Source organism: Grampus griseus, assembly GCF_964374135.1.
Source record: "Grampus griseus genome assembly, chromosome: 17".
Taxonomy (NCBI): Eukaryota; Metazoa; Chordata; class Mammalia; order Artiodactyla; family Delphinidae; genus Grampus; species Grampus griseus.
In genome coordinates, this window is record NC_139011.1 from 14,765,182 (window position 1) to 14,777,369 (window position 12,188).

The 12,188-nt window shown below is 49.0% G+C and overlaps 1 protein-coding gene across 4 annotated transcripts in view; it reads left to right on the plus strand.

Moving 5' to 3' along the window:
- Positions 1–379: 379 nt before the first annotated feature.
- MTSS1 (MTSS I-BAR domain containing 1) overlaps positions 380–12,188 on the plus strand; it is a 164,390-nt gene continuing 152,581 nt past the window's right edge. For all 4 annotated transcript variants that reach the window (XM_082675320.1, XM_082675321.1, XM_082675318.1 and 1 more), the window contains exon 1: positions 380–973. In XM_082675320.1, the coding sequence (XP_082531446.1) occupies positions 902–973 (72 nt within the window). In that variant the 5' untranslated portion in view covers positions 380–901. The remainder of the gene's footprint in view (positions 974–12,188) is intronic.

Sequence of the window (12,188 nt, forward strand, 5' to 3'; positions counted from 1 at the left end):
GTGCCACCGTGCAAGTCCCGGGGGTCGGCGGCTGCACCCTCCGCGCTGGGCGCTCGCAGCCATTGTGGGGTGGGCGCTCGCCTAGCCGCGTGCTGACACGCCCTCTCGGCTCAGCGACCCGCGGCCAAGGGATGGGGGTGGTGCTCGCGGAGGAGGCTCGCGCGGGGGTTGGATCCTCCCCGCACCGCCCGCGCGCCTGCCTGCTCCTCTCTGCAGCCGGCGCCCCACGCGCCTCGCGGGCACGGGCACGCGCTCCCTGCCCCGCCCGCGTGCGGCGGCCTCTCGGCCCCGGGCGCGCGCCCTCCCCGTGCCTCCGCGGCGGACGCACGGCCGCGAGCGCGCGTGCGCCCCCGCGAACGTCCCCGGGAGCCGAGCAGGAGCGAGCGCCGGGGCCGGTCGCGCAGGACTGAAAAGGAGGCGGCGGCCGCGGCTGCGAGCAACAGATCCGGGCTCCGCGAGCAGACCCGCTCTGCTGTTGGGCGTTTTTTTTGTTTGTTTGTTTAATTTCAAAAACATTTATTAAATTAGAAAATCTTGCATTTTTAAATGGCGCTGGCCCTGGGTCAGCGGGTGGTTTTCGCTGCTTCAAGATGGGCTTTGCCGTTTCTGTCGTCGGCACCAGTGGTGGCCTGATTGTCAGTCTTCTCTGGGCATTTTTAAGGCCAGGAGCTGAGCGCTGCATGTAGGCGCCCTACAGAACGGTTTGGCTTTTTAAATTATAATTCTTATTTTGGGCAGAGAACATTCGATTCTCGGGCATTCGTCCTCTGTGGAGAAGAGGCTGCGAGTCGGCGGTGGGTCGCTCTGAGGCTGAAATTCCTCCCGGGGTGAGAGATCCTCGGCCCCGCTCATAGTCCAGGCAGCCCCGAGTGTGTGTCCTGTCCCTGACGACGCCGGGAAAATGGAGGCTGTGATTGAGAAGGAATGCAGCGCGCTCGGAGGCCTCTTCCAGACCATCATCAGCGACATGAAGGTAGGACGCTGGGGGCGCGGCTGCGGTGGCGGCCGCCGCGCACTGACCTCGCCACGGGGCTTCGCCTCCGCCCTGGGCCAGCCGCCCGGCCCTTGCCTGCGCCGTGGCCTCCGGCCACCTGCGGCAGCGCTCCGGCCCGGGTGTCACCTGCTCACCGGGGCGCCGCTCCGGGCTCTGCTGGGTCACCGGGCGGGCGGCTTTTCCGGGGGTATATGATGCCTCTTGACCTCTCCCCGCTCATTGTCCCAGGGGACGGCACCGTCTCGTTTCCCTGGGGGCCCAGGGCACCGGCTCCAAGTTTTCCATTGTCTGTCGCTGGACGGAGTGTCCGCGACCCGCGGAGGCTGGATGCCTGGGCGGACACCTGATTCCCTGGGGTACAGGGCGGGGGCTCTTCCCAGCCGTGGGAAGGAGCCCCCCGACTCGAGAGACTGGGAGGGACCTCCCTCTCCCTTGTTGGCTTTCAGGTCCACCTGGGGGAGATCTGAGCAAATTAGGTATTAATTAGGCTCTTCCAAAGCTGGCGAAGGAGTGCGTGCCTCCCCTCGGCCCTCCCCCGGGGCGCGGAGAAGAAGTTCCCAGAGCAGTTTTGCGAGGACCCCACTTCCCCTGGCTGAGGCTCCCAGCCTGAGGTCCAGACTGGGGCACCTTAAACAACTGTATCACCTAGCCACCCAGCACAAACAGACTCCAGGTTTTCTCTTGGAAGGATGGTGGAGACTCAGTGTGTGTGTCCGACCGCGCGCGGGCGCGCGTGTGTGTGATGGGGGCGGGGAACAACACCCTGGCATTTTCCTGCGAAGGGTGGGACTGGGGATAACCTGATCCTTGGATGTGGATTTTCTGTGCACAGAGATAGACCAGGGCCCTGTGTTACTAATCCAAAGGAAATGTATACGAGCGAGCTGGCTGGAGGTGGGAATTGGGGGCGGTGGGGGGATTTTTTTTCATGTGTATTTAGGGAGCTTCTCTTTGGCTGTAGCCCAGCCCCAGTTTGCCTCAACAGATCCGGGGAGGTGGTGTTTAATTGAAAGCTCGGCTTCCAAAACGAGTGGGCAGGTTTGGAAAGCTGTGCAGCGAGTGGGTGTGGACAGCCCCTCTTCAGCCGCTGCCTCGGCGCCTGCGGGAGCTTTTGTCTGTTGAAGTGTAAGGTTTGGAGAGGGTTCGGCCTCGGAGATGGACTTTGGGAAGGAATGCTCAGCTGTCATGGCCTGTTTCCCCCTCTTAGAACCAACTGCCACCTCACCCGGGGTGAACTTTTTCCCAGGTGCCTCCGTCCTGGTCTTGTCCATTTTGAAATCCTTATCCAGAGCCTGTGCCTTTTGTCAGAAATTGACATCCGTGTAGCCTTATCTTCAGCGGGACCCTGCTTGCCCAGGAATGCCTCTAATCCAGCCCCTTGGAATTAGATGGATTATTCCCTGTTCAAAGGCAGCCCTTTCATTCCTTTGCCCCCAATCCACATTGAATAATTGAAGTGCTCTTTTGAGACAAAGCTCAGTGTTCCCTCTGTAGACTCTGGGGTCTTTCTTGTTAACTGAAATTCTATAGGCCTTATAATCAAACAGGATTTGGTTTGAGGCACACGTGTATTCTGATCACCAGGGGAAGAACTCGAGATGGGTTGGGAGAGCTGCTTGTGTTTTTTTGGAGGGGAGAAATGGATGTTTCCAGTCCCTCTGTAGTAACAAGAACCCCGTGACCTAACCCATCGACCCACTGCAGTCCCAGAGTGTTCACATCTGGAGTTTTTTCCTCGCTCTTTGTTCCTTAATCTAGAATCTAGGTTCAGTTCTTCCAATTTACAGGTTTGAACCCAAAGCCCTTCAAAAAGTAACTCACTTGAAGGTAGGCCCTAATGCTTTCTACCTGCCATCCGGGGACTGTCCTGCAGCGCTTTCTGCCTGGGGACTAAGGTGGCATGCTTCTCCCTCCCCAGGATTCCAGTTAAAAATACTTATTTAATGCCCTTTTAGTGCTGGATCTATAGTTTGTGGTTCATGAGTTCTTTCCCTTTGAATTGAGTTGGGTTTGTTCAACATCCTGTTGGGAAGACATTTATTTTAAAGGTTTATTTTGTTTTGGCAGTCAGAGATTTTAAAAGCAAAGTGGAGTGGAAGATGAAAACATGCCTTGGGGTCTGCAGAATTTCAGACTTTTGGGGAATAGAGAGATAAGAAGGAAAAAGAGAGGGGCGGTGTCTAATTTCCAAGATTGTTTATGCCTAAGACAGTGTTTTCGTGGAGTTTTCTTTTTAAAAGGCTTCTTCATGGAGTAGATGGCAGTGACATTTTAAAAGGGAATTTTAAAATTTGGGCATTTAGGATAAGCAGTGTATAGTATGCTTATGCATGGAGTTACCAGCAACAAAAGTCAATTTTTAATATCTGAAATGGGCTGTCTTTCTAAGGACCTGCTTATCCTCCTTTTCACTTCCTTGAACTCCCATGATAGGTTTATGACGCCTTTGGTTCCCTTTCTGTTTGCTACGAAGGACACATGTAAATGTTGGAAACCCATTTGGAATGCCATCTTGAGAACATTTTCAGGTTATTTGCTCAGAACTGTTGTTGGAGTTGGGGGGGGGGAGGGTAAGGAAACTTTTTTTTTTTAAAGTAGCATTTGATTCCCCAAAATGTAAAGCAGCACAGGAAGGGAGTCAATTTCCTCTTTGGAGAAAAAAAAAAAAAAAGAAAACAACAAAAAATGGAGTAATTTCCAGGCCTAGCACCATCCATCTTCCCAAACCAAAGAACCTCAAGACATGGAAAAGCTGGAGAGGATTCTTTGTGCATTCTTCTAATGATCTTTCATCTGGCTAAGTCCTGGGCTGTCAGGGTGTGTGTTTTATCCTTTTCAGGGGGTCGGGTGCAGTGAAGAAACCCTCACTTTTCTTCCATTGGGATCCTGCAGCAGCTGTTAAATAACTTATTGATTCCTTGATGAGGGAAAACCCTGTGGTTTTTTTCCTTTCTTCCATCCTACTCTGGTGGTCACTAATGAATGGTGGTGTGCAAAATCGCTTACTGGCTGCCCTTCCGCCGTCCGCATAAATCAGGTTGTCTGGAGTGAGCTGGTCCCAAAGGGAAGGGGAGACTAGGGATTCATGTGGCTGGAGGCAAGGGCCCATCGCCAGTTTGTTTAGGGGACAGTAGCTTGGAAGTGACTGTGGAAGACCAGATGACTGACTTCTGATGTTTAAACACTGTTGACTGCGTTAAGGAGATCCTGGAATCTTTTTGGAATTTCTCTTCAAGTCCCGGGAAAGACAGACTAATGCTTCAAACAGCAGATTTGTGCCATTACTTTTTCTTTTTTAAAACTTGAGCTGTAATGAATATATAACATTAGTTTCGGGTGTACGACATGCTGATTTGATACTTGTATTTTTAAATTTTTTTAGTTAAGTAATTGAACCAGCATGTAGAATTCAGTGATATTTGGAGAGCTTTTAAGACCAGGAGACCCTGGCCAAACTTGAGGGCAGCTCAGCCTGTAGATGTCTGTCTTCTTTTAATAACTAACTTAGTTTAAAAAAAATAGTTGGACGCTAAAATCAAATATTTTCCTCAGCCTTGTTGCTCAAGAATCAGCACGTCAGGAGCTGCATTGGGCCTGATGCAGGGAGAACTTTGTACTGGGTTGGAGAGTGTGTTCGGGGTTGTATAATGTGACTGGGGGTGAAAAAAATACCCAAGCACACCTTGAATTCTCCACCCCACGTCTCACTTGAGGCAGGGGTGTCCTGTTACCAGCACCTGTGCCGAGCAGAATAGGGGCCTTGTTCAGTTTTCCTCCACTGCCCCCCACCTCTGTTTGCCACCAGTATCCTCTCTCCTAAGTTCCACCTAAAATTAGACCTGCTTAAGGGACTTCTTGAATTCCATGGAAATCTTTTGTGGTTCAAAGACATGTCATGATATTTTCCTTACTTATCACAAGATCAAGAATGTGGGCAGTGGATCCAGCCCTGGATAATGATTTCAGGGTTGTTTTTCACCTCCGCTGTTTTGCTTTGGCTCTGGGGTGTCTGTCAGACAAGAGGTTCACTTCCTCGGTGTTTATTGAAGGCCTGCTGTGTGGAAGGCCTCTTGCTGGGCTGTGAGGAACCAGAGATCCACAAGGGCTGCCCTTGGAGAGTTGCTTGTCCAGTTCAGTTCAATATGGCGGTCATGAAGGAAGGGCTGGTAGTCCAGCCTGGGGAGGGACATCCGTCAGCCCCTGCAGGCCTTCCTTTTGACTTTTCAAAAAAAAAAAAAAAAGTGTTTTCTCTAGGAAGATAGCAAAAACCCAGCCAAGGCCTCCGCCAGTGGCCAGGTGCTCTGAGGGAGGCGGGCTGCTCTGTAAACGGTGACACACAAAGGTAGACAAGCAAAGCCCTTGTAAAGTACAGATGGGCCCCATGTTGCCTTTTCTCTTAGCAAATGGCTGTGTTTGTCCAGGCTTTTACAGCTTCCTCAGTTCAGGCCTGTGGGAGAAGAAGGAGAAGTGAAGATGTCATAAAACCAGCGGCAGGGAACTGCCCAGAATGGTGCCTGTTGAGAGATTTAGGGCCTATTCTCTGTAGATCAATCTTTGGGGGCTTTTAGGTGCAAATCTTGTCGAGGTTTGGGAAGTAGTCATTTTTTTTGGTCTTGGCTTGAGTGTCTCTGTGGGGAAAATCCCTTGTATGTCATATTTAACCAAATTATTGTTTGATGCTGTGAACGTTTACGTTCTGAGATCCTAGTTGGTAATGCCCCAGATGGAGAGAGAAGGTCATTCTTAGTCACGGTTTGCATGGAAAGTAGGCTGAGTTTGAATTTTGCCCGGTTCAGGTATCACTTAGTTCTTTACGAGAGTAGCATGAACTCATAATCCTACAGTATTGATTGAGCATCAGTGACATTGCAAGCACCGAGCTTGATATCAGCAAGTCAACATACAGAATTCCCAGTTAAATTTGAATTTCAGAGAAACAGTGAACAAGTTTTTAGTACAAGTATGTCCCACCCACACTCTGCTGCTGACCTCTTGGCCTCGGAACTCTTTACCTCTTGCGGGAGGGAAAAGGAAAAAGTTAAAACAATGCCTGTCCGTTTGGCCAGCTCACTTGAGGTTGTTAAAATGCTTGGAGGGTGAAAAGGTTGAAACTATTGATCCATTAGGTGCTTTATCTATAATTTTCATCTAGGCTTTTTCCATCTTCCTAGGGACGGTCGAGAGCTGGCCAGATCCTTCTGTAGCCAAGACCATTTAGATGTTTATATCGGGTATGGAAAAATGAGATCATTTTGAGTTTGCCATTACTTCTTGGAACTGCCTTCAGGACACTTTCCCCTAAAACGCACACCTTTGCAAAACCCACACCTTTGCAAAAACAAAGAAATACCTCTCCCTGAACCAAAAAAAAGCCAAAGGACAGATTCAGCTGCCTAGGACAGCAGACAATACGCATTTGGGACTCCTGAAAGGGAACCGACTGATGCCTGAAGCCGTTTAACTCAGATTGCAGATTGCACTGCCGATTCGGCCTTATTAAGTAGCAAACCAGAGAGACAAATGGAATAAATTAATTTGATGAGCATTGAGGAAGCCCATTGTATTTGACTGCCAAGGTTCTCCCTCGAATGAGCTGGAGAACGCAGAAGGTTGCATCTGAGTGTGTGTCGTGCGTGCACACATGTGTGCGCACGCAACACACACACACACACACACACACACACACAGCCCCCCTCCAAAAGCAAAACCAAAATCCACCCGGCGTAGATTCCAGAGCAGCCCACCCATTATTAATGTTTCCCACCTCTTAACCTAGGGAAGACCTTGGCATGGGGCTGTGTCGTCTGCTGCTTCCCAATTTAAGATGCTCTTGGTGCCACCTGGTCCGTGGTAGGTGCTCTGTAATCATTGCATGTAGTGAACAGGGGGCAGCAAGGGACTCGGTGAGAATCTACTGGGTGCCAGGATTTCCTGTCATCCTCACCATCATCCCCACTTTACAGATGAGAACACTGAGGCTTGGAGTCGGTAATTTGTTTAATGCCGTGGTGAGGTGGGCTGGCATTCAGACCTTGGTTTATTTGACCTTAAAGCTGGAGCTCTTTAGAGCATGCCTAAGGTAGAGAGGGGGCTGTGGATTTATTTCCACAGCATTTCACTTGCCTGAGTCTTGCAGGAGGCCCAAGGAAGGAATCAAGGTCACATTTCTGTGCCTGCAGCCTGGAGGTGTGAGCCTGAGCTGAGATGCTGGGAGAACTCTGGGGGTGGGGGTGGTGCACAGCTCCCATCTGGCTGTCACTTTTGTGGAAATGGTTTAATTTGTGATGTATCGACATATTGTGGCTTCCTTCCTTCTCCCACTTACCAATCTTCTCTGACAGACAACCAGCCTTTCCCCTCTCCTCTCCTTCCCCTGGGTGCGCAGAGAGGAAAGTCACCTCCATCCTTGCCTTCTGTCCTTGTCCCCATACAAAGCACCTGCAGTCTTCTCCGTGACTGGCCAGAGGGCTGCCTTTATGTGTCTGGGGAGCCCATTGGTCCCTAAGGTTGGGTGACTGTGCCCATCGGTCCCCCTAATTATATGAATTAAATAAATTCACCCGGAGTTCAGTTACTCCTCAAAGAGAACTCCTTGCCTTGAACTCATATTATGTCCAGCCCTGGAACACTCTTGTAAAAGGGCTTTCCGTATTTAATTATTTCCCGGTCACCCTCGAGTTGGGTTGAGTCAGTCGAGCCATTGCAAGATTGTGTTTGGGGAAGTTGATGGAATTGCCAAAAAACCTCCTTTCTGTGCTGATTTCTTGGCATATATGACCTTGGTCATAGTTTCTAAGTGGTTTTTCTTTTCCTGTCTAGTTTAAGTGGGTGGAAAAAAAGATCAGTGGGGTGCCTTTTGAGCTGTGTGTCTTTTTATTTGCTTCCCCTCAAAGAATTTGGACAGTAGTGAAAGTATTAGCTTGGTCAGCACCCGCCGCCTCCCGAATCCTGGAGGTGGATGACGGGTTTGGTGGACGGAAGGTTTTGCCTGGGCCTCCCTTCCCTGCCACCTCCCACAGACAGAGGTCTCCAGGGTCCCGGAGGAGGGGGTCTTGCTGGAGGAGGAAGAGGCAGTTCTGGGCAGGTGTGCCCATTTTGGTAGAATGGGCGTGGTCACAGGGATGAGCGCATTGGATTCCCCGGGAGCCATAAGACACTGATGCCTGGACCCTAATTCCTCAGAGGGTCTGATTCAGTGCTTCTGGAGTACATCCTGGACATGAGGAGTTTTAAAAGCACCCCCAGCTATACACAGTTTAAGCACCCTCAACGTGTTTTCTCAATCTTGCCTAAGTCTGAGTAAAAGCATCTTTACATGGTCACACAGCAATGAGCATATGCTTAACGCTGCTGGGCTTCAGGATGGTAAATTTTATGTGTATTTACTACAGTTACTAAAAATAAGAATAAATTTATAGTGAAACAACGTTAAAGTGAACACATTGGAAAATGACAACAGAAAAAGCATCTTTAGAATCCTTGGCTGTTTTTAGTTCATCTGTAATAGTCCTGTCCAGCATGATTTTCTACAGTCATGGAAACTGTCAGATACTTTAACCACTAGCCACATGTGACTTTTGAGCACTTGACGTGTGGCTAGTGCAACCGAAGAACTGATTTTTAAATTTTATTTACTTGTAATTTGTTTAAGTTTAAACAGTCATATGTGACTAGTGGCTGCATATCGGACAGTGCAGATCTATAACATACCACCTAAGTAAAAACAGTGTGCTTGCTTGGCAACACGGCTTCCTGCCCACAGTCTGTTTCCTCCTGGCCACATCACTGCCCCTAAACCCCTCCTGTAGAAATTCTGGAGCTGTTGCTGACCTTGGAGTCAGAGAGGTCTGGTTTTAAATCCTGTGGGCAAATTTCTTCATCTCTCTGAGCCTCATTTCTCTCTGGGTCTCATAAAGTACCCATCTTATCGGGTTGTTGGGGGGGATTCTGAAATGAGATCGTACTTGTAAAGGGTTTCACACAGTGCCTGACATACATGCACTCAGATGTTAGCTGCTGGTTTTCTGTCTTGCAGATTTGGGAATGAAGTATTCTGAAGTTTTGAAATCAGTAATTATCTCCACCACTTCTTAGGGCAAACATGACCCCACCCTTTACTGAGCTGTATTCAGAGCTTGCAGTGAAGTTGCAGGAAATGGAGAAGTTGAGTTGTTTTTTTTTCTTGCTGAGTAAATCACTCCTGAGTTCATTATAACCTCATCTGGCTCAGCAGGGCCTATTGGCATTTCTCTGTTTGCAAACCCTCTGTCTGTATATAAAGGCAGGGAAGGGCTGTGTACCTGGCGGAGGTCCTCAGGGCCTTTAATTTAATGCGTAGAAGAAAAAAACCTTTTAGAGATGTTTACACCAGTGTAAGGGGAGACTGAGTTGCTTCATAAGGGCCATCTTTTTCTGTTCACCTTGTTTGAGTCGCCCCTTCTTTTTCCGGAGTGACTACCAGAGAAGTAACTCATTTGCCTCTAGTCTGCCTTTTAGCAGCAGCTTCGTACGGGCTTCTGTTCCTTCCCAAGACTTGGCCATATTTGGGTTCTTCCTACCTGCCTACTTGCTGAATATGGCCCACCTGTCTTAGCCAGACCTTGGGGGCCACCTGGGACTTGGCCCAGCAGAGTGACCTGCTCTGTGCCCAGTGTCTCCCCGCCTGGATTCCCTGGCTTCTTTGAATACATCCTGTGCTCCTCTTTCTTGCTGTTTGTCCCGCTTGGAAGAACTTCTGTGCCGTTTTCGGCATTATCGAAATCTTTCTCATCCTTCAGGGCCTCACCAGAAAGTTACCTCATTTCTGGACCCTCATCTGCCTACCAGGTCAGATGCCCTTGGGCATTTTTCCAAGTTCATGTTGATTCTACCTAGTACTTACTACATTCTACCTTAAGTGGTTGCCCTTGGGCTTTGAAGCCTGGCTCTGCCACTTCCTAGCTCTATTACTCTGGGCAGGTTACTCTTGTTCCTTGACACTTAGTTTTCTTACCTGTAAAATGGGTAGAGTAATACTCTTCTATTAAAGTTGTGGAGGATTAAAAGAGAAAATATATGTAAAGGGCTTAGCACAAAATGAATGCTGAATAAAACTCTCTTATGTATCTATCGGAGCCAACCTAGTAATTTCCAGCAGAGTACCCTGCTAACAGCGACACTCAGATGTTTCAGAAAATATAAGAAACCTATATCTTCGCTTTGATAATGCAGTAGACAAGAGTGAAATGCTTTTCAGCTTTCAGCATGTAAATAATTTGAGAGAACACAGTATACATACTCAACGAATATGACGACTGCTCTGTGCCAGGCACTGGGGGGGGTAGAGATACACCTATGACCTTGCCCGAAAATTGTTTAGTCTAGAGGAGGAAGAGACAAGTAACTAGAAATCTGTGTGATCTGTGCCATGATAGATGTCAGCACGAGTTTGAGGGGGGCCTGGGGAAGGCCTCTGATTCTCATTTGGAGTAGGAAGACAGAATCAGGGGGAGGCTTTTGATACAGGTGACCCCCAAGCTGAGACCTGAGTTTTATTTTACTTACTTAACAAGCATTTTTATGGTACAACCAGGCACTATTCTAGTGCTTTACAAAGACTCCTAATCCTCCCATCAGCCCAGTGACGTAGTTATTCAATACTAGTCCATCTAACAGTGAGGGAATTACTGCTATAATGCCCATTTTGCAGATGGGGAAACTGAGGTGCAGAACGGTTAAGCCATTTGCCCCCATCTTACAACTGTCAAGAGGTACAACTGGGAGTTGAGCCCAGGTAGTCTGGCTCCGGAGTCTGTACCCTTAATCCACAGTGCTGAGCTGTCTCTCACAGCATTTTAGGGTTTCCTTTTCAGATTCCATAATGGGTGTATGTTATCAATTACTTTGAAGATTATTCTACCTGTAGCTTTAGGACTCAGGATGAACCAGAAAAAGCAACAAAAATCTAGGCTGTCCTCTGAGCTGCTTCAGGAGGCCCAGGAGGCCTCCCTTTATTTCAAGAGGAGTTGGACCCGCCAACGACATGAAGTTGTTGGGCGGTGGACTCAGCTGGGGGCTGCTGATTCGTCAGCAGAGGAAAGTATGTGGGGGGCAGGCGGGGTGTGGTTCCCAAGGGTCTGACATGGTCTGTCCGAGGTGACAACCACATGACACATGTTTGTTTTGCTGGAGAAACCCCCTCTGTCAGGGTCGCCCCAGTAATGGCTCTGCAACCCACATGATTAAACCTCAGGAAAGGGGGCTGTGTGCAGTAGGAGGCTGGAAAGGCTTCGAGATTAGTTCACAGGGAGACCTCAGTTTCGCTTCTGAGGCCCGGCTTGCCCCAGCCCGGGCGGCAGCTCCGGCAGCTGAGGAGGAGGCCATTAAGGAAGTCTTTGAGTTTGGTTTAATGGTCCCTCTTTGTTTTGAAGTGATTGTTTACTGAACCTTCAAAGCCAGCTCTCCAGCAGGATGTGATCTGGGGCCTGGATAATTGGATGAAGCACCCCAATAGGAAGCAAGTAGCGGGGAGCAGGGCCAGGAGTAGCGAGCTGATGGCCAGGCCCTTGGCGTCCGGGCACTGGGAGGCTCTGAGCTGCTGCTGGGGTGGGGGGGGATCATCTTGCAACCGGGAGTAGACCTGAAGCAAGGATCCCCTGGAACCTGGCCTCTTTGATGTTGTGCTGGCCTTAATTAGGGACACCCTAATTAAATCACCAAGGAGAGAGCTTTCCTCTACATTTAGCATAAAGCATTAGCAAATGTTTTGAGAGCATTTCATGAGGGATTACTTCTCCAAGATTATGTAAGTAATAGAAAGTTAATGAAAGGAAAACTAAAACCTCAGGCAAGTAAAAAATAAAAGTCACCCATAACCACTTGATTACAAAGTGGGTTATGGACACACGTTTTAGATGAAGGCTCTTGCGGCCTGTGTCCTGCCAGAAGTTTCTTTTAACACTTAGCTTTTTACTTGCGCTTTCTGTGCGTGTAATTAGAAGCCAGGTCAGTTTTAATGGCCGTGTGGTGGTCCATTGTTTTGTTTGTTTGTAGTTAATTCATTTAGTTGACACACATTTGAGGACCTGCCGTGTGCCAGGTTCTGTGTTAAGCGCTGGGGACACAGCAGTAAATAAAATGGACACAGATCTCTGCCCTCTTGGAACTTACATTCTAGTGGAGAGGGGGTGGGGGTCTGGGACAGACAAACTGAATA